The 24,554-nt window shown below is 42.0% G+C and overlaps 1 protein-coding gene across 5 annotated transcripts in view; it reads left to right on the forward strand.

Annotated features, from left to right (window-relative positions):
• Positions 1-24,554, forward strand: part of LOC145455875 (calcium uptake protein 3, mitochondrial-like) — a 78,545-nt gene that overhangs the window by 46,847 nt on the left and 7,144 nt on the right. For 4 of the 5 annotated variants that reach the window (XR_013920446.1, XM_080333901.1, XM_080333898.1 and 1 more), the window contains exons 3-7: positions 10,059-10,217; positions 15,235-15,317; positions 19,310-19,360; positions 23,618-23,662; positions 24,299-24,399. Coding sequence is in view for 4 of the 5 variants with exons in the window: in XM_080333901.1 (XP_080190027.1) it covers positions 10,059-10,217; positions 15,235-15,317; positions 19,310-19,360; positions 23,618-23,662; positions 24,299-24,399 (439 nt within the window). In the remaining variant the exon portion in view is untranslated. The remainder of the gene's footprint in view (positions 1-10,058; positions 10,218-15,234; positions 15,318-19,309; positions 19,361-23,617; positions 23,663-24,298; positions 24,400-24,554) is intronic. The other variant, XM_080333900.1, reaches the window with a different exon arrangement.

A 24,554-nucleotide genomic window follows, 5' to 3' on the forward strand; every position in this document is an offset into this window, starting at 1 on the left:
TACAATAGTTATTATAATTCGTATACTGCAATTCAACTCTCGTCACGTGAGTTTTGAATTCTCCGCCCCTGGCCCGGGGCTTGTTCTTTTGAACCTCGTCGCCGGGGGTGGACACGCGATGATTTCACACTAAACATGATGGATCGGCTCGCATCGAATCCGCGAAAATCCAATTAATCTCCAAAACGAAACAGGGAAGCGATGTGCGATAGTGTGTTATCTCTGTTCGGTGTTTTCTGAAAAACTTTCAAGGGCCTGTTTTCGCAAGGAATTAATTCACTTCGTGAGAAACAATAACAATTGGCGTGGAGTGGCGAGCGTTTAACCCTACTCGATGGGGTCCATTACGATTTCATATTGGGATTATCCTTAAGTGAAGTGTTGTACTGCGTTTGATTTTATTTAGCGTTTATGGTACGGCCGTGACAGGCTTGATGGAGATATATGTTCCTTCTAGGTGGAATATGTGTGTGATTGGCGTGGCGGGACTGTTTTGTTATTACCGTAAACTTCGGTCTTTACGAAATTCATCGAATGTGGTCGCGTATGTGCCAGCGATGTGTGGACAGACGTGGACAATGTAGTTAACGTTGCTTTTCTGGTAGAAGTAGATGGTTCTACTCAATTTTAAGTAGAAAAGTATACATTTTTAAGACATGTCAAGTTTAAGTTGAAGCTGGAAATGTGCTCAAGTAGTTACAAAAAATAGGTTTGCTAGTAGGGTTGAATGTGTTTAGCAATTAATTGGAGGTGGCTACTTTCGTAATGAAATGATCTATCTTCGTGATTATGCGCGAAGTTACTGATGAGACCTCGAATAGGGAGAATGTACGAAAGTACATTCCGTTATCGTGATACAGACGCTATTTCACGCGGTTCTTGCGACAATTTCCCTAGTAAAACTGATGCAAACTTATACCAAAACTGCTTTATTCGAAGTACGAAAGTAAGTAGTTTTGCGTAAAAGACTTCAGATATAGATGTGCATGTGCAAGCATTGCAAAAGCGTAAGCGTTTGAGTAAATAATGCAACTGTAGTCAAAACCTTCTTAACTATAACCCGAAATTGGAAATGCTTCTTCATCACTGACTTCCCTAAGTGCGTAATAAAGACACTGGTAATACTGCGGACTGTAAGCCACTGCACACATAATAACGTGGGAAATGGTTTTCACTTGGCTTGAAATAGGACTCCATTGAGATCAGCATTGACTTGAATGAACACTAAACAGTGATATTTTACTGACGAGAAAGTGCGGCTTACACTTGGAGGTATTCCCCATCATAAGGTCGTTCGATTGTAACATCTCATTACTATAATTAATATTCGCTATATATTTGGCTTGGTCTATGTTTTCCTGTTTTATTTAGTGATCAGTGAATCAATGAAACGACATTTGCGTTTTAGGTTAGTTTTAGCGTAGCACGATCTTACTCCAATGACATTCGGCGGGTATTTTTTCCTGTCACAATCACGTTAAAGTTAGTCGCAGGTCCGAGTACATCAAGTTTCAAAACAGAAGATAAACTATCGTTACAGAGTCACCGCTAGCAGGCCACGGCGATCGATGTAACATTCCATGTATCGGCAATCCATTTTTTCGTTGACGTCAGAGGCAGTGGGATAATATGTGAGCAACTGAGCGTCCCGTCCAGTCTATTGAGATGTAGTAGCCGGGCGAAACAGCGCGTGCCAGACCAATAACAACAACAAATGTCATTCGAAAGGTTATTCTGGAAATCACCGGTTACATTCGGTGTATCAATAGATATAATTAAAAGACACGTCTATATCTGTCTGTCGCGTTGTTAATTACACATGAAAAATCAAACAATGCATTCTGAAGTTTCCAACCACAATCCGCGCGCGTGTCTATTGAGTAGATCTTTTCTCGTACAGCATGTCAACGATTTTTTCTGCCCGAGATCTCAGTATTGGATTCGTAATGCAATCCAGATTTCGATTTCTCAATTGTTTACTCATAACAAACTTCGAAACATTTTAAAGAGTCTTTTAGAGATGCAGAACTGCAATATACACTCCTGATATATTGAAATGTATCTGGATATTTTCGGCTGACACTTGTCAGGACTGCGGAGTAATCGTCAGCAACTAGGAGAGAATTGAAAAGAACATTGTGACACGATCGTTGATATACAATGTTCTTTTCAATCCTCTCCTAGTTGCTGACGATTACGACTGTAAGCCGAAAGCATTCCGGTTAATTTCAATATGAATATATTACCCAATAGAAACTTTTCTTTAATGGGCAAATTGCAAGTGGCTCGTGGGTCATTTTTTCCTGTCGATACACCAAGGCTTTGAGGGTGTATCGCCAAATCATGAACCCAGGATGATCCGCTACGAGCCCGTGTCGAAGATTTTGTTTGAAATCCGGTTTCAAACTCGAAGCGGTATGTTGAGTTTTTATATTTGCCGGATAACAAATCGACGGATTTGGGACCGAAACTTCGTCAGCGGAGTATTCACTGCAAACTAATCCGAGTCATGTAACAAACAAAACGTAATCGACGCGTTTTAGTTGCAATTCCGATGCCTTTCTCGTGTTGACTACAGTATTGATCGATCACGCATAGGATTATTATTTCCAAGACCACATCCCCCGTTTCTAACAATCATAACTATTTTCTTTCCTTTCGCCGGTCAAGACCGACCGTTTTAAAGTGTCAAAACACTGATTCCCGGAATACCACGCTGTCTTCGATACCCGAATATTGCGGTCCAGTCCAATTACTTACCCGATGCGATTTCTCCGTAAATAGCTATGCTGTATCGGAAGCAAGGCTGGGGTACGCCGTGACCTCTGTTAAACTCACGTTCCGCGCGCCCAACTGCTTACTGCGGGGTACGCGAGGTCAAATGCGCGCTTTGAAGTATACCCCGTGTGGTGTGATGTAAATTAATAGGGGAAATGAACTGGAGAGGACCCGCCTAGTGTCGTGTTCGATGTTTGGTATTGTGAATGTAGATTACATTTCTTGATTGCCACAATCTTCAAGTTGTGTGCTTCGCGATGGCGCGTGTCTGCGCTGTCTTGCTTGCACATAATAAAGGTGTTTACAGTTTATGCTTTACGTATACTTGGTTTCGGCGAACTCTAGGAAGTCCACCACTTCACTATACAATTGAATAATATATTAATGTTGAAATATGACTGAATGTATTCGACTGACACTGGAGATGGGTATTCGTCAGTAAGTAGTAGTGAATTCAAAAGAACAATATACATCAACGATTGTAGCTGGCTTTGCGTAATTGTTCTTTTGTTTCCAAGTACGTGTAGACCAGTAGCCCGCGTTAAGCTTCATGTTGGTCCGCCAAATATATTAGACTTTTATATCTCAGCTCCAAATTGAAAAAGTTAGACGCTTGTCCATTAATTATGGAGTTGAAACATCAAATCCCGAATTGAGTGCGCAATTGATAGCGTATTTTTCTGTATGGTGTCTTAATATAGAGTTATTGACATGAATTGTTCGCCTTTCAGTTTGGTCAAAAAGGTTGGAACCTCTGGTGTAGAAAATGACACCTGATTTCTTGGGATTTCGATCGCAACTGACGATAAACGTAATTCAACGCGTCCATTGTCATGTCAAGCTCGCGTCTGCCTTGTTTCTATCTGGTTTCGGTGAAAGTTACGAACACATACACCGTCGACCAAGCCGCAACACCAACAAACGGGCGTCCATGCGAAGTCGCATGCGATATCGTATCTGCGATTGTGGGTTTTTTCAATGACCCTTATCCGCCGCTGCCACTCGAGAGACACCCCCTTTGAGGATGTTAATACTTGTGGAATATGTTGAATTTTGTCTGTGAGACGCTAGTTCCGAGCGGACATTGACTGATTCGGGTCACAGCTATTTCCTTGATCGGGCTTTTCGTAGCGATTTTTGCGTTCGCTATCACGCTTGTGTATAGTCAACTCCCGTTACAATTGTTGCGGAATGTGTTTTTTCCTATTGACCTTGTCTATGTATTGAACGATAAACTTCCTTAACCGGGCGTTATTCTCCTTGATTTGTTAATATCTGGTAACACACCTTGTGTCGGCTGTATCCGGCCGGCCTTGTAATTCGCCACGGTGTATTTTTGTTGTGGTTTCTAATTCTGGCGTTTTGTGCGTCTCTAAACGGTTCGAGTACGGCTGCGCGTGTGAATCACCGCGCTTGATTTGGTTAATCATCGGCGATGGTGTTTTTATTTTATAATATTACTTATCAACCAATTTTAGATGGAGAATGTAAAAATGTTTGCATTTTTGTCGTGAGTAATAGGGATATTTCAGTAGATACCATAAAATAGGGTTTATTCTACTCAATTATAACCGGAGTTTGTAATACGACCGCTGTTTCTTGTAAACATTTGCTGGAGTGCAACAAGGAAATTTGTTGCTGGAAATGTAATTTGATAAATCGAATGTCAAGGAAATTCGTAAGTTCCGTTGAGTAGCTATCGAAAATGTTATAATCTCCAAATGCATCCCAATGACAAAAGGGGCCTCCATGATTGTGACGCAGTAGATGTCGACTGCCGATTAAACGACTTCACAGATTATTGCATGACGATCTATCAAAAGCTACAGAAATAGAATTCAAGTACATGTACTTAGCTTTGGAAAATATGATACCAGAGAAGAGCGCGCAAGGAAAATCCCTTGATCGACGAAGTTTCATATTATATCTGCCTGGCTATTTACCTTGAATGAACAGTTTCCGAGTCGAGTCTACGAGTATCACACATTATGGCTACGTGCACATAGGGGAAATCTGAAATATGTGCCTTTATTAAGACCTCAAATAAATATTACCTGTTTAACTTAGCGACGTGTGAATTCGGCACCGGTAATCAAATACAATGACTCGAATTCGAGTGCTCAATGGGGCCCACTGCCCATGCCGGGTCAGACCAAAGACCTAATCAGTTGAACTGCGGTATCCGTGACTTCTCGGCTTGGCTCCTAGTATCTCCACAATAGCATGCAGGGGTGGTGCAAGAATTTTAAATCGCTTGAACGCTATTTCTGCACCGTCCTTGTCCACTGTCCAGCGGCATATGCACAATGCACTCACGGTATTCATGTGTACAGATCGTGTTTATTCATATCATGAATCGGTGCATATGTCGCAGAAACAGCAAAGACAAGAATACATAACGTCCTATTCCTGATAAAATACTCTGTTTGCGTCAGATTCCGATTAGAAAATAGTAATTTCAACTCAATGCGAACTTGTTACGGTATCGAAATTACTCGCACAAATCTACTTATGGCTCTGAGATAATGCGCATGCGCACTTTTGCGTTAGTACTGGCCTCCGCTACATTGTGAAGAGTCGGTGACTCACCGTCCATCGGCTGATTAATATATTTTGTGGCTTAGGCGGGCGCTTCCGTTTGACATGGGAAGCTAAGTTATCCGCCCTGCGTGTTTTGATCCCTGGCTTTCATCTCAGACACTGGTACACAAGCCGTGACGTAGTCTTCTCATTAGGCCAGCTGTCATAAATGTATCGATGTGACTCACGAGCCCGTGGTAAGGTGCGAGGTGACATCACTCGGTTTGTGATATCTTCCTGTTGACATTCGCGATTTTTTTATCGCGATTCTGCTTTCGAAAAAATGAAGTCCATTCATGAGACGATCATTGTTCGTTCGGTAGCCGGGCTTCGGGAATAGTGCATGACGCAATTCCTGTATCTCAAATCGGCTTACAGTGTCGGCTTATTTGACGCCTATTAGCGAGTTATGCAACAATGGGCCGGTGAAATCGGAGGTGAATTGTTACTGAGATACGCAATCTTGTTTATTTTGGGTCGGTAGGCCGCGTTCGGGTGATATTACATAGATCGTGTTATGGCGTCTTTTTAATAATCCTCTGTGATTATCTGCTGTCCGGTCGAATTGCGAAATGAATTCACGCGCGGGGTAGATTAGAACTAAAATTGGAAGCTATCATGAGATTTACAGTTCGTGCATTGAATTCAAGCTTTCGCGTGCGATTGTATTAGGGCGGTCCGGGGTTAGGTGTGATATGCTAGCGCAGGGGTTCTCAACTTCCGTCGTATAACGGGCCGCATTTTAACACCAAAAGACGCTGCGGGCCGCAGAACATTATCGCCATGTATTTGTGGGCTACTATTAAATTCAGGCTACTGTTAGCCTATTTACCAGTCTTATACGGGCATTTAGTACATTGTTATGCATTAATGGAGAGCGTACGTAAGTTTGCAGTTTTCTTTTTTGTGTGAGAATATCTATCTTCAAGTGGCGCAAGTAAATCCCTTCATGGAGCGTACATTGCATTCGTTGCCAAGTCGGTGTATGCAGTTATGCACCCTTCAATTCCTGCCACCAGAGAACCGAGCTCTCTGTTTCAATGTGTGAGCGAGCAAGTATATAATTACGGTAACTTTTTCGTCATAGAGGTCAAAACAATCAACAAACCAAACCAAAGCAAACCAATCAACTCTTCTCCTTTCCTTCCTTGGCTGGAGCCCTACACTAATAGTCACAGAAGTCAGATTTGTCAAGTTGATGCTTTTCAATGGTCCCCTTCCCACGTTTGCCCCATCAACATTTCCTCTGAAATATGTCCACTCTAATGAAACGCACCTGGATAATTAGCTATGCAATGTGTGTGCAGTCGGTGGATTCGTCCAATGCAAGGCTGAAGTAGTCTACGTGGCAACGTGTTTCAGAACATGCGATAAAAGATCGACTGAGATCTCAGTTATTCTTTTGCTGACTGTTGAATCAGACAACTGTAGCTTCGAAGTTTGTCATCTAAGGTTAGACTTGCTGCTAAGTTCCGGAAACAGCGAATATTCGCACAGTACGTTAAAGTTTTATTGAAGTCACACCTCCTCTATCAGATTCTTGGGTTTAGCTAGCCTATATTCCTAGCAATTTTGAACAATGCGTCTGTCACGTCATCGGCAATTGTAAAAATGCCTCGAAATATGGATTGCTGGGCTTGAAACCTAGCTAGCAACGTTTTCTCTACGATCAGGCGATATGTATAACTCCAGAAGAAACTATCGCCCTGTCATTTCAAGCTTCTACGCTTCGTTACAACAACTGTTCGTCGACAAATGTGACTCATCGGTCTTCCATAATAATACCGTGTCATTAGTTATTGCGTTCACAATGAAAGATGTCGCGGGCCGCAAAATAATCGTCTGCGGGCCGCATGCGGCCCGCGGGCCGCGGGTTGAGAACCCCTGTGCTAGCGTATTATTTGCCATAATTGTCCGCAACAAACAAACCCATTATCTCATCATATCACGATACTGCGCTTGGAATGCGCGATCCACATCGCACACAGTGGAAATAATTTATGTTCCTGCTTTACCCTTGGAGCGTTATTTTTAGTTCGCTAATTCTCTTTGATTTCGAAGGCTTGTCACTTGTTACGTATCTGCATTGGCGTATAATCTGGCGCGTTTTCTCCTTTGATATATATAACGTAGGGTGCAATAATAACGTGAGGAAGAATAGCATTGTCTCCGAGACGCTTCGTGGTATGGCAATGGGGTTTTTGTATAATAATAAAAAATAAGATTCGAAGAATTTCTCTTGATGGGCCGGCTGGAAGGCAATCTGTGTAACGTTCGACATTCTCATTACTCGTACATCGACTATAGTGCTTAGCACAATGATCTGATTGCTCAAAATCGAATCGATTAATAATCATGAATTAGATACGATATTTACCGATTTCTGAGCCCCCCTCCCCCCCCCCCCTTCCCAGATGCAGCTTACACCATCTTTGGCTACATTGAACCGTACGCCTCACGCTTTGCGATGTAGATTTTACGCCGTTATTATTGTCACGTTATCTATATTGACCAATCAGAAGCCACCACTGCGACATCCTGTGGAGAAAAAGTTTTTTGTACCCCCGATCGTTGTATCTGATCAATCCGCATTTCCTGACAAATCATCTCACAACACGGGTAATTGCAACGTATCGGAACCAAAAACAAACAACACCTGATGCCGTGGTCACACGCCGCCGCCCCATCGGCCATGTGTAGTTCATGGCAAGCGTGAGACTTTTGCGATCATCCTACAGGATGATGCGTAGGGCAATCTGGCGAAAAGTCACATTACATTACCGCCGCTACACCTGGTTTCGTACAACTTGTGGTCGGCTACCGTTTCCACGCCCATTAACCTTTTGTGGGTGGAAGGCAATGGAAGAGGGCCACTTGATTCCGCCGGAATATGACACTGTTGCATTACGCATGTCGTTGCGGTCTGAGTTAGCGCGGGCCTTACGGTATGACGCAACGATCTCATTGATGAAATCGTAGCTTACCCTCTCCCACAGCTACCGACGCTTAGCTTGTCAGCGGAGCGTGGCGACAGCTGCGTAACTTTTTGTGTCGTTGTGGATTTGACCTCTTAAGGCAACTTTGCGTGGATTTAGAAACATGAAAAGACTACGTGTTATTTATAAAAACGGCATAGTGCGTCATAATCGGCAATACAATGCAACAAAGTCATATGAATGCAGATGATGATACATCATAACACTACCAGCCGTCTGTCTCTTAGTTGATGATGCATTCAGTAGCTTATTTGCAGGTCGTAATGCCGTTGTTTGTGAATGGCAATCGACGCATTGGTTACTCATGCAATCGCGCGGGTCTAGACTTTCGAAAAATTGAATTGTTCGTCTCTGCTGTGCGTTGTTTAGGATTTCTGTTGTGACAACATAGTGGTGTTTGAAGGTGTTGTTGTTTTCACCCCTATCACGGGGTGGTCTTTGTCAATTCACCATATCGCGGATCGCGTTCTGTGTATACAACAATTCTAATTTACTTTCTGATATTAGATATGCATTACGACTTAGATCTTGTTGCAGTCGTTTGTGTTGAATAGCTTACCGCAAATGAAGTCGTTTTGAATTTGTGCAGTTGTTGCGATCTGTTGTTATTCCAATTCGAATTTCGGATCGAATGCCGTGTAGGAATCCCGTAACTGAATGCTTTGGCTTGCTCAAGAAAAATTTTCCTGCGAGTCCTGGCACTGTACCGTCACGGATATGGGCATCAAATTAGAATTATGAGAATTTGATTAGAAGTCGAACTTACATTGACTAATACGCCATATTTATGCTATTCGTATTTTAACATTAGGAGACCATTGATGCGTTTCCGATGTTTGGAATAGCCGATATACAATGTCAGCGTAACACAGCGCCTTCAGCGACCATAACATTTATATATTCTATTCATGCGGACATCACCCATCAATTCTAGCTTCCAAAAGTCAGTCGGTCTGTTTGTTCTGATCAATGCTTCACGCTCGGCCTCTGTGGCTGATTTGATCACACCAACCTCGTAATACCATCGCAAAGCGATGATCAGTACGCTGATGAAACCACCCGTGCGGTGTAAACAAACCCTAGCAGTTATGGATATTGATAAAAATGAGTAATGACCCGGTACTTGAATCGGTGTGGATTTAATTTGTGAATGTCACGTTTTTGACCTATATTGTAACGTACGAGAATTTTGGCATTTTTCGTTGCTCTCTGCTCTATCTAGCGGATACTGTCCAAAGTTGGGGCTAGGGTAAAATTTTCAGCTTTACCAAATTAGCTTATAAAATAACAACTACGGCTACCCATTTCAATCCTAATTGGAGCAGAATTGGAAATAATGAATTAGCAAAAAAGATGGAAATTGAATTGAATTCCTAATTAGAATACACCAAAGAAATCAAGTTCAGTTCAAATCAAATCAAATGAGAATGGCAAATGTCTGTGCATCAAACTTGACCTGTTTCGCGCTGTACGGTTCTCCTGTAGCATGTTCAGAAAAAACAAGAAATTACATTAGAATTAAACTTAGATCATAGAAACATTTCACGGACTGGTTAGAATTGTATTACATGCGTTTTGGTCCAATTATCCCAATTATACAATTAGAATTATCTAGCTAGAATTACGTAGTTATCGAATTATTAAACCGTCTGCACCAGTCCCGAATGCGAGAAATCGATTAACACGCATTTGTTTTCTTTGCAGCTCGTGTCGGCTTACGCAAGATATCCGCCGCGGACTTGGGTCGCATACTTAAGTCGACGCCCGGCAGGCGGCATTCCTCCCCCAGCCTGTTCCGGAATATCTACGAAAACGGAGTCATCTCGTACTCGGAGTATCTCTTTCTTCTGTGCATCTTGACAAGTATGACTTTTGTTGATCCCTCGGGTACAGAGATTATGTTCCGGAATAGCAACATGCACGTTAGCGCTCGCGGTGTACCGGAATAGATCTGGCCTGATATGAATTTCGATGGTGCTGATAACTACGCGATCGTATCTATGTTGCGTTAATTGCGAAGTCGTGAGGCAATTAGAGATTACGGCCTCGATTAAGGTTTTGCGTGCACCGAGTGGGAAACCGCATTGGACCGCTTCACGATGTCTAGTCTGCACTTGAAAATGTTAGTTTCAATCTTTTCTATGTTACTTAAACCAGTGGTTGCCAACCGGCGATACGCGGGCCAGTGTCTGTTCGTGTCAACTATCTAAATTATAATAATATATTCATTATGTAAATACGTGTGTATTAAAACCCGAAGCTTTTCGATTAAATTCTCAATTAAACTTACAATTAGCCTACATATCTAGATTGCAAAGTGCAGTAGATTGGGGCTTTTCCATAAATTGAATCACGCTGGGTGAAAAGCTCACCCTTGACTCATCCGCTCAAGCTTGATGCTCAGCAGTCGAAGGCCATAAATTCTGCTATCGGCAAACGTCTGTTGGATAATCCCGATTGCGCGAAAATTTATCGAGACGACAGATTTTTTTGTCGTTGGGAGGGGCGGTTGACACTTTCATTTGTGTGCTTTGTGCCGACTTTTATCGAAATACACCAACATATCAATAAGAAGAGTTCGTGTACCATCTAAAAATAGTACATTGAACGCTCTTGCATTCGGAATTTCATGCTGGTGACGTCATATTTTGTGATACGATTGTTGATATACAATGTTCTTTCCAATTCTCTACTAGTTGCTGACGATTACCCCTGACGAGTGTCAGCCGAAAATATTCGGGTTCATTTCAATATGAATATACTACTCAATGGTATATTGAAGCTCTGTACCTCCAAGAAGCTCTTTAAATTAGAGAAGTGAAACAACAAATTTCAAATTCAGTTAAAAAATTGAAGCTTATTTTTCTGCATCGTGCAAAATTCGGTAAATTCGGACAGCACAATTTGGAGACATTTTGTATAATAGAGGCAAACGTCCGCTTTGCTTAGTTCTGTTTAGCAAAACTGAACAATCAAAATCAAGTTGGTGGTTTTCAACAGGACTTCACCCTGCACAAGCTTCAATCGAACCACATATGACACGTCTATATCGAAGAAGGCAACAGAAACTTTCTCATTATATCGAAGTTTACAATATCTGTTTTTGCATTGCACCAGTTGCATACATTTGTCGTGATACATTTGGATCTATTTTGATTTTTGATGGTTCACCAGTAAGCATTATTTGCTTTGAAATTTTGCCAGTCTCAAAGCTAACAAGGTTGAGAACCGCAGACTTGAAAGTAACTTAATGCTGATAATGACGCTGCATCGCGTCTGTTCTCCTTTCGGATCATATCACACGTCTCGTCCGCTGATACCCACAATGAATATTTGAAGAGCTTCTTGGAGGTACAGAACTTCAATATACAATTAAATAGTATATTCATATTGAAATGAACCCGAATATTTTCGGCTGACACTCGTCAGGGGTAATCGTCAGCAACTAGTAGAGAATTGGAAAGAACATTGTATATCAACAATCGTATCACAAAATATGACGTCACCAGCATGAAATTTCGAATGAGAGAACGTTCAATGTACTATTTTTAGGTGGTACACGAACTCCTTTTGTTGACAGAGTTTTGGTTGATGTATTTTGATAAAAGTTGATTCCAATGAATACAATGATAACAATGATAACAATTCCAATGATAACAATGAATATGTGGCGCGTATCTAATTGTGTCGAACGGCACGAAAGTTAAACCTACTCTAATCGCCACTTCCGCATGCAAATACGGGGATTTCCTATTACGATTTGCGTATTGTGGAGATGACCGCCATAGATATTTTCAAATCCGTTATTTAGCTGCGGGCTTCCAATCCAATCATTCCCGATTCCCGGTTGATATCCGGTGTTGGCCTTAATTCGTTCACGCTTGAAAATTCAATAAATATTATTTTACAATGGATATTGTATTGAAAGCTATATTCAAGTTCTGTACCACGAACCAGCTATTTAAAATTCAATCTGATTTGGAATTCTGTTCGGCGAGACATCTTGAGTCTAATTCTACAAATACATGCTCGTCATTGGCTTGTTGGCGGAGTTCACCTCTCTACACCGCTAATACACGGTTGAAAAATAGGCGTGTTAATCAAATTACCATCGTGACGTATAATGCATACGTATATAAGACAATCAACATTTTCTGGTGCGAAATTTCGCTGTCACACCCATCTAATGGATGAAACGTTTGAAATACACCAATCCTAATATGGATACATGCCAGTTGTGTGTATGGCGGTCTGTATTACATGTAGTGTACCACCTTTCGCGATTTTTTGTGGTGGTAACACTACAGCAGAACCCACTCCACCCCTGGCCTATATCTCCGTACGTTAGCTATCTATAGACATATGCCAACTTCTATCGTCGTTGAAGCCACTGTTTCAGCGGTCTACAACTGTCTTCAATCGACCAATCGTTGTATTTTGCCAATTCCGCTGTTTGCTAAAATACCGTATGTCTTGATAGATTAGAGCCCCCATGTTCCGTAACATAATGTAATATGCCATTATTATGCTTGATAGTAAAGCATCCAAGTGAATAGCTTGGTTCTGGAGTTGGACGTAACATTATGGAATCATTCAAGTGGCGCAAGCGATCAACAAGTTTAAATCCGGCCCGAGACCCAAGTTTCCTTTGGCATCCCTGCAGTAGATTGTATTGTCATGTCCATCCTCCAAAGAATGCCTGTCTTTATCACCCCGTCACACTGCCGTTTGCCGCTATGCGCGGTCCTTAATTAATAGCAATTGAGCTACGTTAGCCACTTGGTCGTTGCGATAACATGAGTTGAAATGAATCAGTGTCAATGCGAGACAGACCGCGAGATCTATCCGTGTATCCGTTATTGGTAAAGTTAAATCACTCCATAACACGCCGCGACATTGTCATTCCATTCTTCTCAGCGCGTGTGAAGAATTCTGAGAATTTCACAATGTTCCTTGCCCGTTGTTTTGTCGCGTTTCACTCCGTGCGACACCGAACCCAATGGTGCCCTATCACTCACAAATTCCCCTGCGCGCCTTCTCCGAATTAATAACTACATCGCGCGTCGGCCTTGTCGTCTGCGGCGTGAGGAATTAAATGTTTGGATTAGGGCGCGTAGCCGGTGTTTTCAAAAACAAAGAGTTACTAATTAGGCGTTGACAACAATTGGTGGATCCTTGACAGAGGCGTTCGCTGTGTGCGCGCATCGACGTGGGCGATCGAGTTTACCTGCTTTGTGAAGTTGATGGTGTTTTTAGGGCCTGTTTACTCTGTAAGCGTAGCGTAGACTGATCGTGAATAGGGACGGGTTAAATCTAATCCCTGACTGATTCAATTCGCTGTCGGTTATTAAGGTTCTAGTCGAATCGACAATTCGAATACCTCCTATTCTGCAGTCATACCATTAAGACAGACTTGAAGTGTTGAAATATTCACATTTCACGAGGCCGCCAGTTACACGTATCGGTAAATCAGTTTCAATTTACTGACACGGCTGCTATGCATAAGAATGAAGTTTCTATGAACGTGGGTAGCCTTCTGTTGCATGTTTTGAATGATATTCTACCTCGTGTCGCGGTTTCAAGATTGGTACAGTTGGAAGAAATACTCGGAACGACTATTCTCGTTCATAAAGCAATAGCGGGTTCTTAAAATTGCGGTACTCGTTAATATAGGCTCTGAACACTGTACTCGAATCATCAAAATGGCTACCAGATTCGGGTTCGAGTGGCCGGCACTAATTTTGACATGGCGAACAGATCTATTCTAAATTCTAGTTTGGCATCGGTGTAACGTCGACGATTATAATTGTGATTAAATGAATGAAATTAGAATGGTCGTCATGTTGCAAATCGCAGATCCTCTGTGGCTGTTATTGATGGAATTAGTTGGAAATATCATGAATTGCTAGCGTAACTAGCTATGTCTCATTATCTCAGGGTCAGCTATAACGCCTGGTATGAAAACATGGCGATACATTTCGATTCATTGACTGGTTTCACCCAGATACTTTAACGAGCTGATTTACCTCTATATTTTACAATTTCAGCCCGTTTAAACTGCTCAAAATCACCTTACTACATGTTTCGTAGGCTGTGATATGACTAACTGAGCTTTGCAGGCTTCCACGGTGGGAAAAAGTGTCGATGCTATAATTCTTGATGATCAATTCACTCTTAGAGGATAGGGTTGTATCATTTGAGTGCGCGAAAAATTAATCTCTCGTTGGCCGACTCGGGTAATTACAATTGGGATTAATACTCGTTTCGGATTCTACTCGAATCGATTCGGATATTATTCCATTCTAATCTTTACAATTAACAATATGGAAAATATTTGGTTCTAATTATTGCAATTAATACGCGATTGGGATACTTCTGAACATGAATCATTACAATTGATATTCGATTCGGATTCGAATCACGGTGCGCTGCGCCCATCGCTATTTATAATGAGTTAATGATCGGATTTGTAAAACCATAACCTTGTGTCTTGCATGGGTCGAACGCGACGGAAAAGCCATGATTTTCCTTCGCCGATCTCACTTAGTTACCGCCCAAGATCGGCTCGCGAAACTGCGAGCTGTCCGCGGTGATCGTGCATCGTAGTTTTGCATTTCATCGTAAATACACCCCATTTTCCCACGGCATTCTTCCTACTGTCGGCGTGGCCTCGTTCCTCGTTACATACGAGATTGAGCAGCTCTAGTTCAAGGGTGGCTTGCTCCATACCTTTCGTATAAACCGTGAAGGCAAACACTTCCAATAGGGCGTGTAGCTTTCCACTTGCAATCGCGCGCTTCGACGCGGCGATGGCGAGACCCCGACTACGGTGACGGACGTCCGATAAAAACCGATGTCGCATTCAAGCTCTGTCTTTCAGAACCGGAGTCTGGTTTCAAAATCGCTTTTAAGATGTTCGACACGGACGGCAACGAACGCGTGGACAAGCAGGAGTTTCTGGTGGTGAATATCTTTTTTCTATTTCCATGCACTGCTGTTGCTAAATATACGCTCGAGGTTGCGTGTGAGGCCGGGACGGGGCCATCATCATTTCGTTGCGTAAAAATAATTTTTTCCCGAGCAAATAATGTCTATTTCTGGAAATGTAAACAAACAGGCATATGCGGCGCTCTCGTATGGCGCATAGTGCTGTACATGAGACTTGGCTTGAAAGACTGAAGTGATGGGCTATAGCAATGCTACTCATCTGACGAATCTCGATGTTTGTCGAATCAGGACCTTATCTGTCCCAGTATTTCCTTAGTTTTTCAACAAAACCAAATCCATTATTGATTCGCAAATTCTTACCATATTTGGATCAACTTGCGGCCGTGAGCCGGCGTTTATAAGCATGAACTTATAAAGAATAGATTACGCATCTGTATGACCATTGAAAACCTTCCCCATAGCCTTTGGATCGCTCTCACCACTTTAGACCCAATATTTCAAGAATTGACAAGAACTGCCGATTCTCCCTCTAGCTATGACAAACAGAGAAATTGATACATTTCGCTTATTGCTGTTGTATCTGCATTACAGGGTTTTGAATATAGCTATACGGTATTGCTTTCTTATGACTATAAATTATTTCGTGGGGAACCTAACCAAATTTTAGTCTTCTGTAGCTGGAGCTTTTCTAAAAATATAGTTGAGTTTTGAGTACCTGTAACCCTGGTTTATGAGCTCCGTGGACATTTCAGCATGTGACACTGGGAGGTTTAAGTCTGGGTTAGATTAAGGATTAAGTTTGACGCTGGGGTTAGGTTTCGCCTTCGTGTAAGGGTTTATTTTTGGTTTGCGGTTGGTTTTAGAGATATTAAGTCACACGCTTCAGTTTCGCATGCTGAACTGTCGTTTAGCATTGAGTCCCATGTTCAAATATTCGGCAACTAGCCTGCAGGCCTTGGCAGAATCGAGTATCCGACTGATTTGACTTCGAATCGGGTTGTAGGCTTCGAAAGTAAGAGCCTTGGAAACTGTGACTTTGCGCCTGGTGAATGTGTCAGCGTTGAGCTCGAGGCAAAAGTGTCGATTCCAGTGATACACGTTCCTAGTGGTTCGTTACTAATAAACTATGTTTAAACGGGAAAACGCCGTTTGATTTCATGCTACATACCTTGAAACTTCAATCAAGTATCGCCTAGGCTCATCTCGAATCATAGTAATTCTAGTACGGAAATCCTTGTATTCAGTTGTTTGGTCGAATTATATGGTCCTTGGTAGGTAGATTTCCCTTGAAGTTTACCATGCTCTCTCTCTCGACCACAGCATGTTAAATTAATCCTCGAAAGTGGCGACCCGGCAAGGGTATGTGGTGATGTGCTGTTATATTTAATGCTGGAGATCGGAATTTCACATTATATCAGATCACCGCCTTTATCCAATCTTCATCTGCCCAAAATAGAAAGGATAATTGAAGATTGTACGAATCTTATCTCGATATTCGAGTCATAAATTGACTTCGCCAATTTCTCAATTTCTAATCTGCCCCTAATCCGGCGATTTGTTTCAAATGGGTTTATTCAAGGTCGAACTCAGCGAGATGCTGCTTCCGTGTCTATGAGTTTGGTCAACGCCTGTTCCGACTATAAAACACAACCAGATTTAATATTTTAAAATCCAAATCATGTTGGGTATTTGAAAGTCGAAATCCATAACGGGGGCTCGGTGAGCGAGTCTATGGGGATCCGCTGTAGGTCAAGACAAACAATCAAAAATCAATCGTCAGCAACTAGTAGAGAATTGGAAAGAACATTGCATATGAACAATCGTATCACAAAGTATGACGTCACCAGCATGAAATTTTGAATAAGAGAGCGTGAAAAATAGAACATTGAACGCACTCTTATTCTAAATTTCACGCTGGTGACTTCGTATTTTGTGATACGATTGTTGATATATAGTGTTCTTTCCAATTCTCTACTAGTTGCTGACGACTGCCCCTGACGAGTGTCAGCCGAAAATATTCGCGTTCATTTCAATATGAATATACTATTCAATTAATTTTGTGTATCGGTAATCTATATAATCCATCTTCCATCATATATGTAGTTAGATGTGTAATGTGGTAGATTTTTGTTTTTGGGACTCAGCGAATATTCGGGGTTTGTAAATGTTACGAACCACTGCCCTAATTTATTCACGGAAGTTCGAAGTCTAGCTTCGCAATAATCGTCAATCTAATACCGATGCAAAGCCTGTTGAAACCTTCAAATCTGTTTTACCAATCCAAACCCATGTTCAGTGTTTACACGTAGAGCTGGGCGCAATCAAATTACTGACACCATTTTGCGCAGCTCTAGTCATGCCTATACTGACATCGCGTGGGTTGTACAATAAAACGATCCTGTATGGGATAGCGTGTTAATACCGCACCATCCCTGATTGATTGCCTTCTTGCCACTGTTGACGAAATATCGTATTTCCCATCCGACAACTACACCCCGTCTTGTCTGGTATATCTAACTAACACACCCACTCAATATTGACAATAGGTGGGGCAATAATGCTAATTTCGTTTGTAAATTTTTCTACACCTCAACACCGCCGAGGATGATGTTATTGTAGTAGAGTTTAACCAGCCCGCCCATACCCGTGTCGGTCAACACTTTGTAACGATGGCGGCGGCCTGTTTACATACGAACGTGTCGTTGTGTAAACTCGTGACTGACATGACACGGCGTGTTGTTTTGATTTTTACTTTGTGGACTACGGTAATCGGTTACGGTTTTGCTTTTATGAGTGTCCGTCATTGCCGCGGTGAAGTGGTTTTCGTGAGGCTACAAAATGTATTTATGCTATGCCGAATTCCGTGAACCATAAACCATCTATCTTGTAAGCACTGTGGCGGTGATTTTGTTCTGTGAAGGTCAATGCTCCGTACGTATCTCGGGAGGTTAATATATCGGTTTACCATACGTTTTCCTTTGGAAGGATTTGTCCTCCTGTTTAGGAAATGGAGAATGTCACCCGAACACGCCCAAATGTCCCCCATGTTGGCAATTCGTCCTCCTTTATAGCTTTCACGGCCAGGCACGACTAAAAAACGCCAGAAATGACGCGAATCGGGACATTCGAGCGGGTTATTCGGTAGTCGATACGAAAAAATGACCTTTTTTTAGTCAACACTACAGAATATCCTGTAAAGATTTTCAAATTACCCGTTTTCCCGTCCGATGTCATAGATTTTTTAATATGGTATGGTAAATATGGTAACCCTCTTAGCTCAGTCTTTCTTGATGTCTGCTAACTTTGCGAACCCCTGGTGAACCTCAAATTTTCGAATGGTCACAAAGACAAAAATCTTCCGTATTGTAAATAATACATCATATATATAATGCTGGTGCCCAAAATGAAATTATGCGTTTCTTGTCTTTGAAAGTTATTTATTCGATAAAATTATGATTTCAACACTCTCTTCCCAACTTGGGAGCCTTCAAAACGCCCGCGTGATTACCGCAGCAAACAAAATTAGTTGCACAACGATATGCATGTTCGTGGGGACATAATGTTAGTGATGGCCCGCCGCAGGCAGCAGAGTCACAAATCACTGTCAAATAGGGAGTAAAGCCGTTGGTCAAGAAGCGCATTATGCTCGTTGGAGTTGCACGGAAGATATAGACGTTTGAACATTCCAAGTAGTACATATTGATAGGACTCGACCAAAATTTTGCAAGTTACTTCGAAATAGAATCACTAGTATACTCCACCTGCCCTAGTATATATATGCACTTTATCCAGGCCTTACGATTGTGGAGTTAGTCAAAGCGCATTGACATTTATTTACGCTACAAAAATGCGAACAATTGGGATTCTGTAATACTCGATGTGGTGATTGATATGAGCAAAATCTAATTGGAGTTTTTGAAATTATTATCTTAATTAGCAAACTGATTTTGCACTAACCACATCAATATGCTATCATGCGTTCCTGACCGATTCTTTTTACTATGCAGCTCGAGGAAATATTCCGGAAAAAGACTGAAAAATCGTCGACGATCAGACAGGTGAAGTTTGCATCGTCGCCATACCCCCGCAAAAATACGATCCTGCATGATGTGATCCGTTTTAATAATCACCACAATCAGTAATTCGTAGCCGGAGAGGCTTGATTGCGTCCTGACACGCGGTTGTCATACACCGATATGCAGCATTCGCAGAAATGCTCATCAATATCGATTAAAAGCACTGTCCGTCGTAAGGTACATATGGAAACAGGGTCGGCGATTTTAATATTGCTGTTTATTTAATCTAGTATGCCATACGTAAAGAGTTGTAAAATCTTGTAAGTTGACGGCCAACAACAAGGTCCATGACTGCGGTGATCTGTGTGTTATCTGTGTGCGTTATCGCCGTATACCGGCGTTCATTGATTGTGTGGTGTGTTGGTGTGGTAGCGTAGTAAGCCGTTATGTTCGTGTGTCTTCACTCTGTATTTCGTGCGTAGTCGTAGTTACAATTACTCGTATGGTTAGTCTTGTAGTTGTAGTTTGTTTTCGCCGACTTTTTATGGCCGTTTTTGGTAAGGCCCGACCAGGGATTGAACTGACGGCCTACCGATGAAGAAGCTGGACGCTCTGCGGTCTTTATGTTGGCATGACATTAAGGGGGTTTCGTACCTCCGAATATGATATATGGTAGGGTTGTTCAGAATCGGCTTCAAAAGTGTAGGGTTCTCAATCCGTTTCGTAGCACCCCACCCTTGTGGTTGTTACATTTCCTGTGGTGAGTATAATGGTTACGGCAATCTCCCATTTTATCCGATTCTGATAGCTCAATATGCGGGTAGGTGCGAGGGAAAAGTACATAGAATGTGACTCTTGGAAAGTCGGTCAGTTCTGAATAACCCTAATATATGGGACTTGGGAAATCTGCTAAAAATCAGACACGGCTTCTTAGGTAGTGGTGTATGCTCTGTGAGAAATCATGTACCGTGTAACACCACGATGTTGCAGCATCACGCACCGGTGAGAGCATAATTATTTCAGGAGTGACGTGGCGTCACCGATATATGTCGTCATCGAAAATATGACGTCATAATGCTGAATAATGTAAGCGATTCAGGGATTTGCTGACGGCATCCAACATTTGGCAACGTGTTCAGTGTAGTTTGCGCATAGGTAAAAGTCTGCAATGTATGTTACAACACATTGCTGTAGAAATCGGCCGCGACGCATTATTAAAATGCATCAAGTAGACTAAGTAGACTACATAATTCTCGTTGTGTAATTGGAGTAATTATAGCGAAATGCAGGTAAGCTGATTCTATTCTGATTTGTGAAATGTTCCTATACTCTAATTTAAATTCTAATCTAATTTATGGTCTGAAAATGCTACAGGAGAACAGTACTGCGCGAAACAAGCCAACCTTCGTGTTCCGACATTCGCCATTCTCGGGATTATCTTATCTCCGGTTTGATATGAACTGAACTTAATTCTTGTTGCATATCTATTTAATCCGGAATTTTAATAAATTTCCAGGTTTTTCAGAATTCGGTAATTCTAATTCTATTCTTATTTGAAAAAAAACTTCGTAGCTATGATTCTAGTTCGATTGTAGTTTGGAAAAAAGAAAATTTTCTAGTTTCCAATGCAAAGTACACGGGTTGTAGAATGACACGGCAACTATCTGTTCGAACCGATCGAATCCGCTTCGAATGTGCTTTTCTTCCGTCCGTCAACTCTGAAATTGCAAGCACGAGTTCTGTCTGTCGGCAATGTGATGTCGCGTGCAGTCCACGTTGTTATGGTCACGCAATAAAGTTGTTACCGGATTACGGCGAGAAACAGGACCCTCGCCCGAAACGAGCAACAGGAAACGGCGCATCTCTCCTCCTCAGATTACGCCGGAGATTTGGACTCTGTCACGGAAGACGGAACTATTACCGTCCCATTATTTTGTTACTCAACTCTGATTGAAAAAAATCCGGAAATGCGGTATTAATTTCTGTGTGCATCTTGAGCGTTTGCGATGTTAATCCGCCCGATACGAGGTATTTCGCTATTGTTGGCTCGATCGCGATAACTTGAACGGCGATGATGCCTCGTGTAGATATGGTAGCGAGCTGGTGTACGGTGTCGGGGAATTTACGGATTATAGCACTGTCGGGATATGGCAGACAAGGCCGGTTTGTGCGTGGTGGATGATGTGCTTCATGGCCGTGTTTCTAATTATAGGAATTTGACGTCTGCGCGAAATGTCACCGCATTTGTCGATGTGTGCATTGTCGCCACTATCAATGCCCATCAATTATTTCGAAGTCTTGCGCTAGGGACTCGGCGGGTTTGAAATACGTCAAGTATCTCATACTATGCAACGAAGCGCGGTGCGTTACTAGTGGGTTCTAAGATGGAAATCGGCTAAACACCCGATTTTCGTTTACAGCGCATAGGCCCAAGAGGGTGTGTAGTTCCACTGTCAAGTCAAACTACCTCACAATCGAGGCATATATCAGGGTGCATTGCGCAGATTTACACTGGCTTGTGTGAGTGTGGGAACTTAATTTCGCGTGAAATGTTGCTGACTTATTTACGCAGCTATACGGGGAAATCCAAGTTTCTCGTTTGCAGTGCGGCATGTGACCCTCTTCGATGAATGGGAAGGCCACGCTAATTCGCATTCTTACCGCCTTCGATAAGATGACTTTCTTGGCGGCGTTGCGTATGTAGGCTATGTCTTTGGCACATGTCAATCGAAATTTACTAAACACAATGACTTTGTGTATGAAATTGGTCGCGATCAAGCTAAAGGCTGACGTAATATGTCGATGATATCTCTGTTTAATGTAGCTGAATTCCATCGATGATGAATTTGTGGCGGTAATCAACTACCGAAAAGCTTTGTTATGAGGTAAACACTAAACAGATCGCGGATATCCGTACTCCTGGCCTTCTTACTGTATTCTTATGCTAAGTCTGATACTTGAACAACGCTGTATGGACCCGATATTGGGGGAACGTAACGTTCAAACCTTATGTGGCAAGTTGCTTGGCGAATTTCAAATTCATTTTCCCGGCAAAAAGACCCTTTCAAAATCAGCTTCAAATTAAAACAATAATTTGTCCATGTTACATATTTTGCTCTTTCCTTAATTAGATATCTTTATGTCTATTTTGTCCATTATCGAAGGTTATTTCCGAAATCCCCATAAAGCTCTTTTGCGGCTCTGCCATAATCCGCAAGTCCTAAGACACTTGGCATTCCAAGCAACACCAGCATTTTATCACATTATCCCAGATTCTTTTGTTGTGATTGGTGTAGGAATGCGACTTCGTTGTTGTAATACATTTATGCAGCTCGTAAACGGTATGATCGCTATTTAACTGAGAACAATTCAACACCCGTCATCTATTAGAAGTTCGACGCCACGCGTGGTAGATTGCTTCTTTAGGTGATACCGCAAAACAGGTAACACTACCATCGTACTGCACTAATCATATTACTTTCCTTGTTTCAATTGTCACTTCTTCACATTCCTGCGTTGTTAAGTAACACGAGATCACGTCACTTTCGACAAGTTGAAACAGTATCCAGATTCGACAGGGGGGTTGGTCGAATCCGCCATCTTTGATGACAGCCGGGTACATACGACACGAGACGTCTGTTTTGTGGCACAACAGATTGTTAATTGCGCGCACGTCGGGTTTTCGAGATCTTTTTGTTTGCGATTGCTACGTTATATGTTGCTACAAGGCCACTTGATACATGAAGTCCCTCGGCGGGTTCCGTGTTTACGCCGACACTATGTCACGGCTGTGTATAGTTTCGGGATTGCTGGTCTTGAATTGAAAGCGCAATCCATGACCGGTATTGTAGTCATAATTACGAGAGCCAATTTAACGACACGCTTTGCTAATCATTGCTTATTTACATTGAGCTGGTAGTGCAAAAAGTTATCACGATTGACATTTGTTACAGTTAAGTTCTTTCTGATAAGCACGAGAAAGGCAAATGTCTGTATACCTTGGCTCGTTTCCCACTATACCGTTGTCCTTTATCATCTTCAGGAATACAAGGAATTAGATTACAATCAATTATACAACTAGAACCAGAATTAGAACCACGTAACTAATATTAACCTGTTTTAAGTCTGCTCACAACCACTGTCTTGCAGGCAGCGTGTCTGTGTTTGAAGTTGTTGCAGCATACAACCAGCGTCCTATTTACTTTGTGTCGATTCTTCGCCGTGTGTTTTCTGAGTTATACATGATCTGTTTATGTTGCAGTGTTCTTGTAGTAGACTTTAAGATATTGAATTCCTCAGGACAAGCCACGAAGCCGGCTCCAGTTGCTATCGGATGTGAAATGGGTAATGTAAACGGCCGGCGTATTGTTACGGCCGCGATTCGTCATTTTTCGCACCCGACAAATCGACTTTGCGGGACGATATAAATGCTGCACTTGGGGCTTAGGGTGAAGCTAATATCTTGCCGTAATTTGGAAGTTATAACCTGCAACCAGAATCGAATTGTATCAAGTGATCAATCTGATCACGTGAAGCATTTGGCCAGACTATTAGCATAGGTTAGAGCTTGTAGAATTAAATGCATATTCCTATTCCTGACGGATTGTATATCACACTTTCCCGATCGGTAATACGCAACGTATTCGGATCTGGCGACTTTCAATTTGATGATCATCGTCCACATTTTGCGATGCCCATAGCGGAAAGATCCCAATGATTGTAATGCGATACTGCTCTTGCACGCTAACTAGCGGCTCGTATTGTATTGTAGCGTAAGGCTTTGTGAAATTAGTAGATTGCATGAGTTGTTATAATTTGAGTTACCTGACAATCAAGTATGAATTATAATTGTTATTAGATTGCATGTCTTGTTTTTATGTTGATCAGTAGCGTAGCGTTCGGCTCATTAATGAAAAAGTAAACGTGTTTTTAGCTTTAAGTCGTTGTGATCTTTTTATAAGATTCCTGTTTTGGGCATAGGTCGTATCTGGCGAAGGCAAGGGCTTGGTCAACACGTCGCTACTCGTCCATTTCTTCGGTCAGAAGGGGAATGATTCTTTGTGCTTTCGGGACTTTTATCAGTGAGTGTATTCGTCACCCTCACCCCGTTTATTAATGTTTTAGGCTTATTCTTATCGCCGTTTGCATCCATACTTAACTGTCTTAACTTGTAGGCCTTCAAGTGGAGGCTTCAAGTTCATCTTATGTATCCTCTCTTTTGGTATGATGGCGTTTC

Source organism: Botryllus schlosseri, chromosome 14 (genome assembly GCF_051294905.1).
Source record: "Botryllus schlosseri isolate E-star chromosome 14, Bs_hap1, whole genome shotgun sequence".
NCBI lineage: Eukaryota > Metazoa > Chordata > Ascidiacea > Stolidobranchia > Styelidae > Botryllus > Botryllus schlosseri.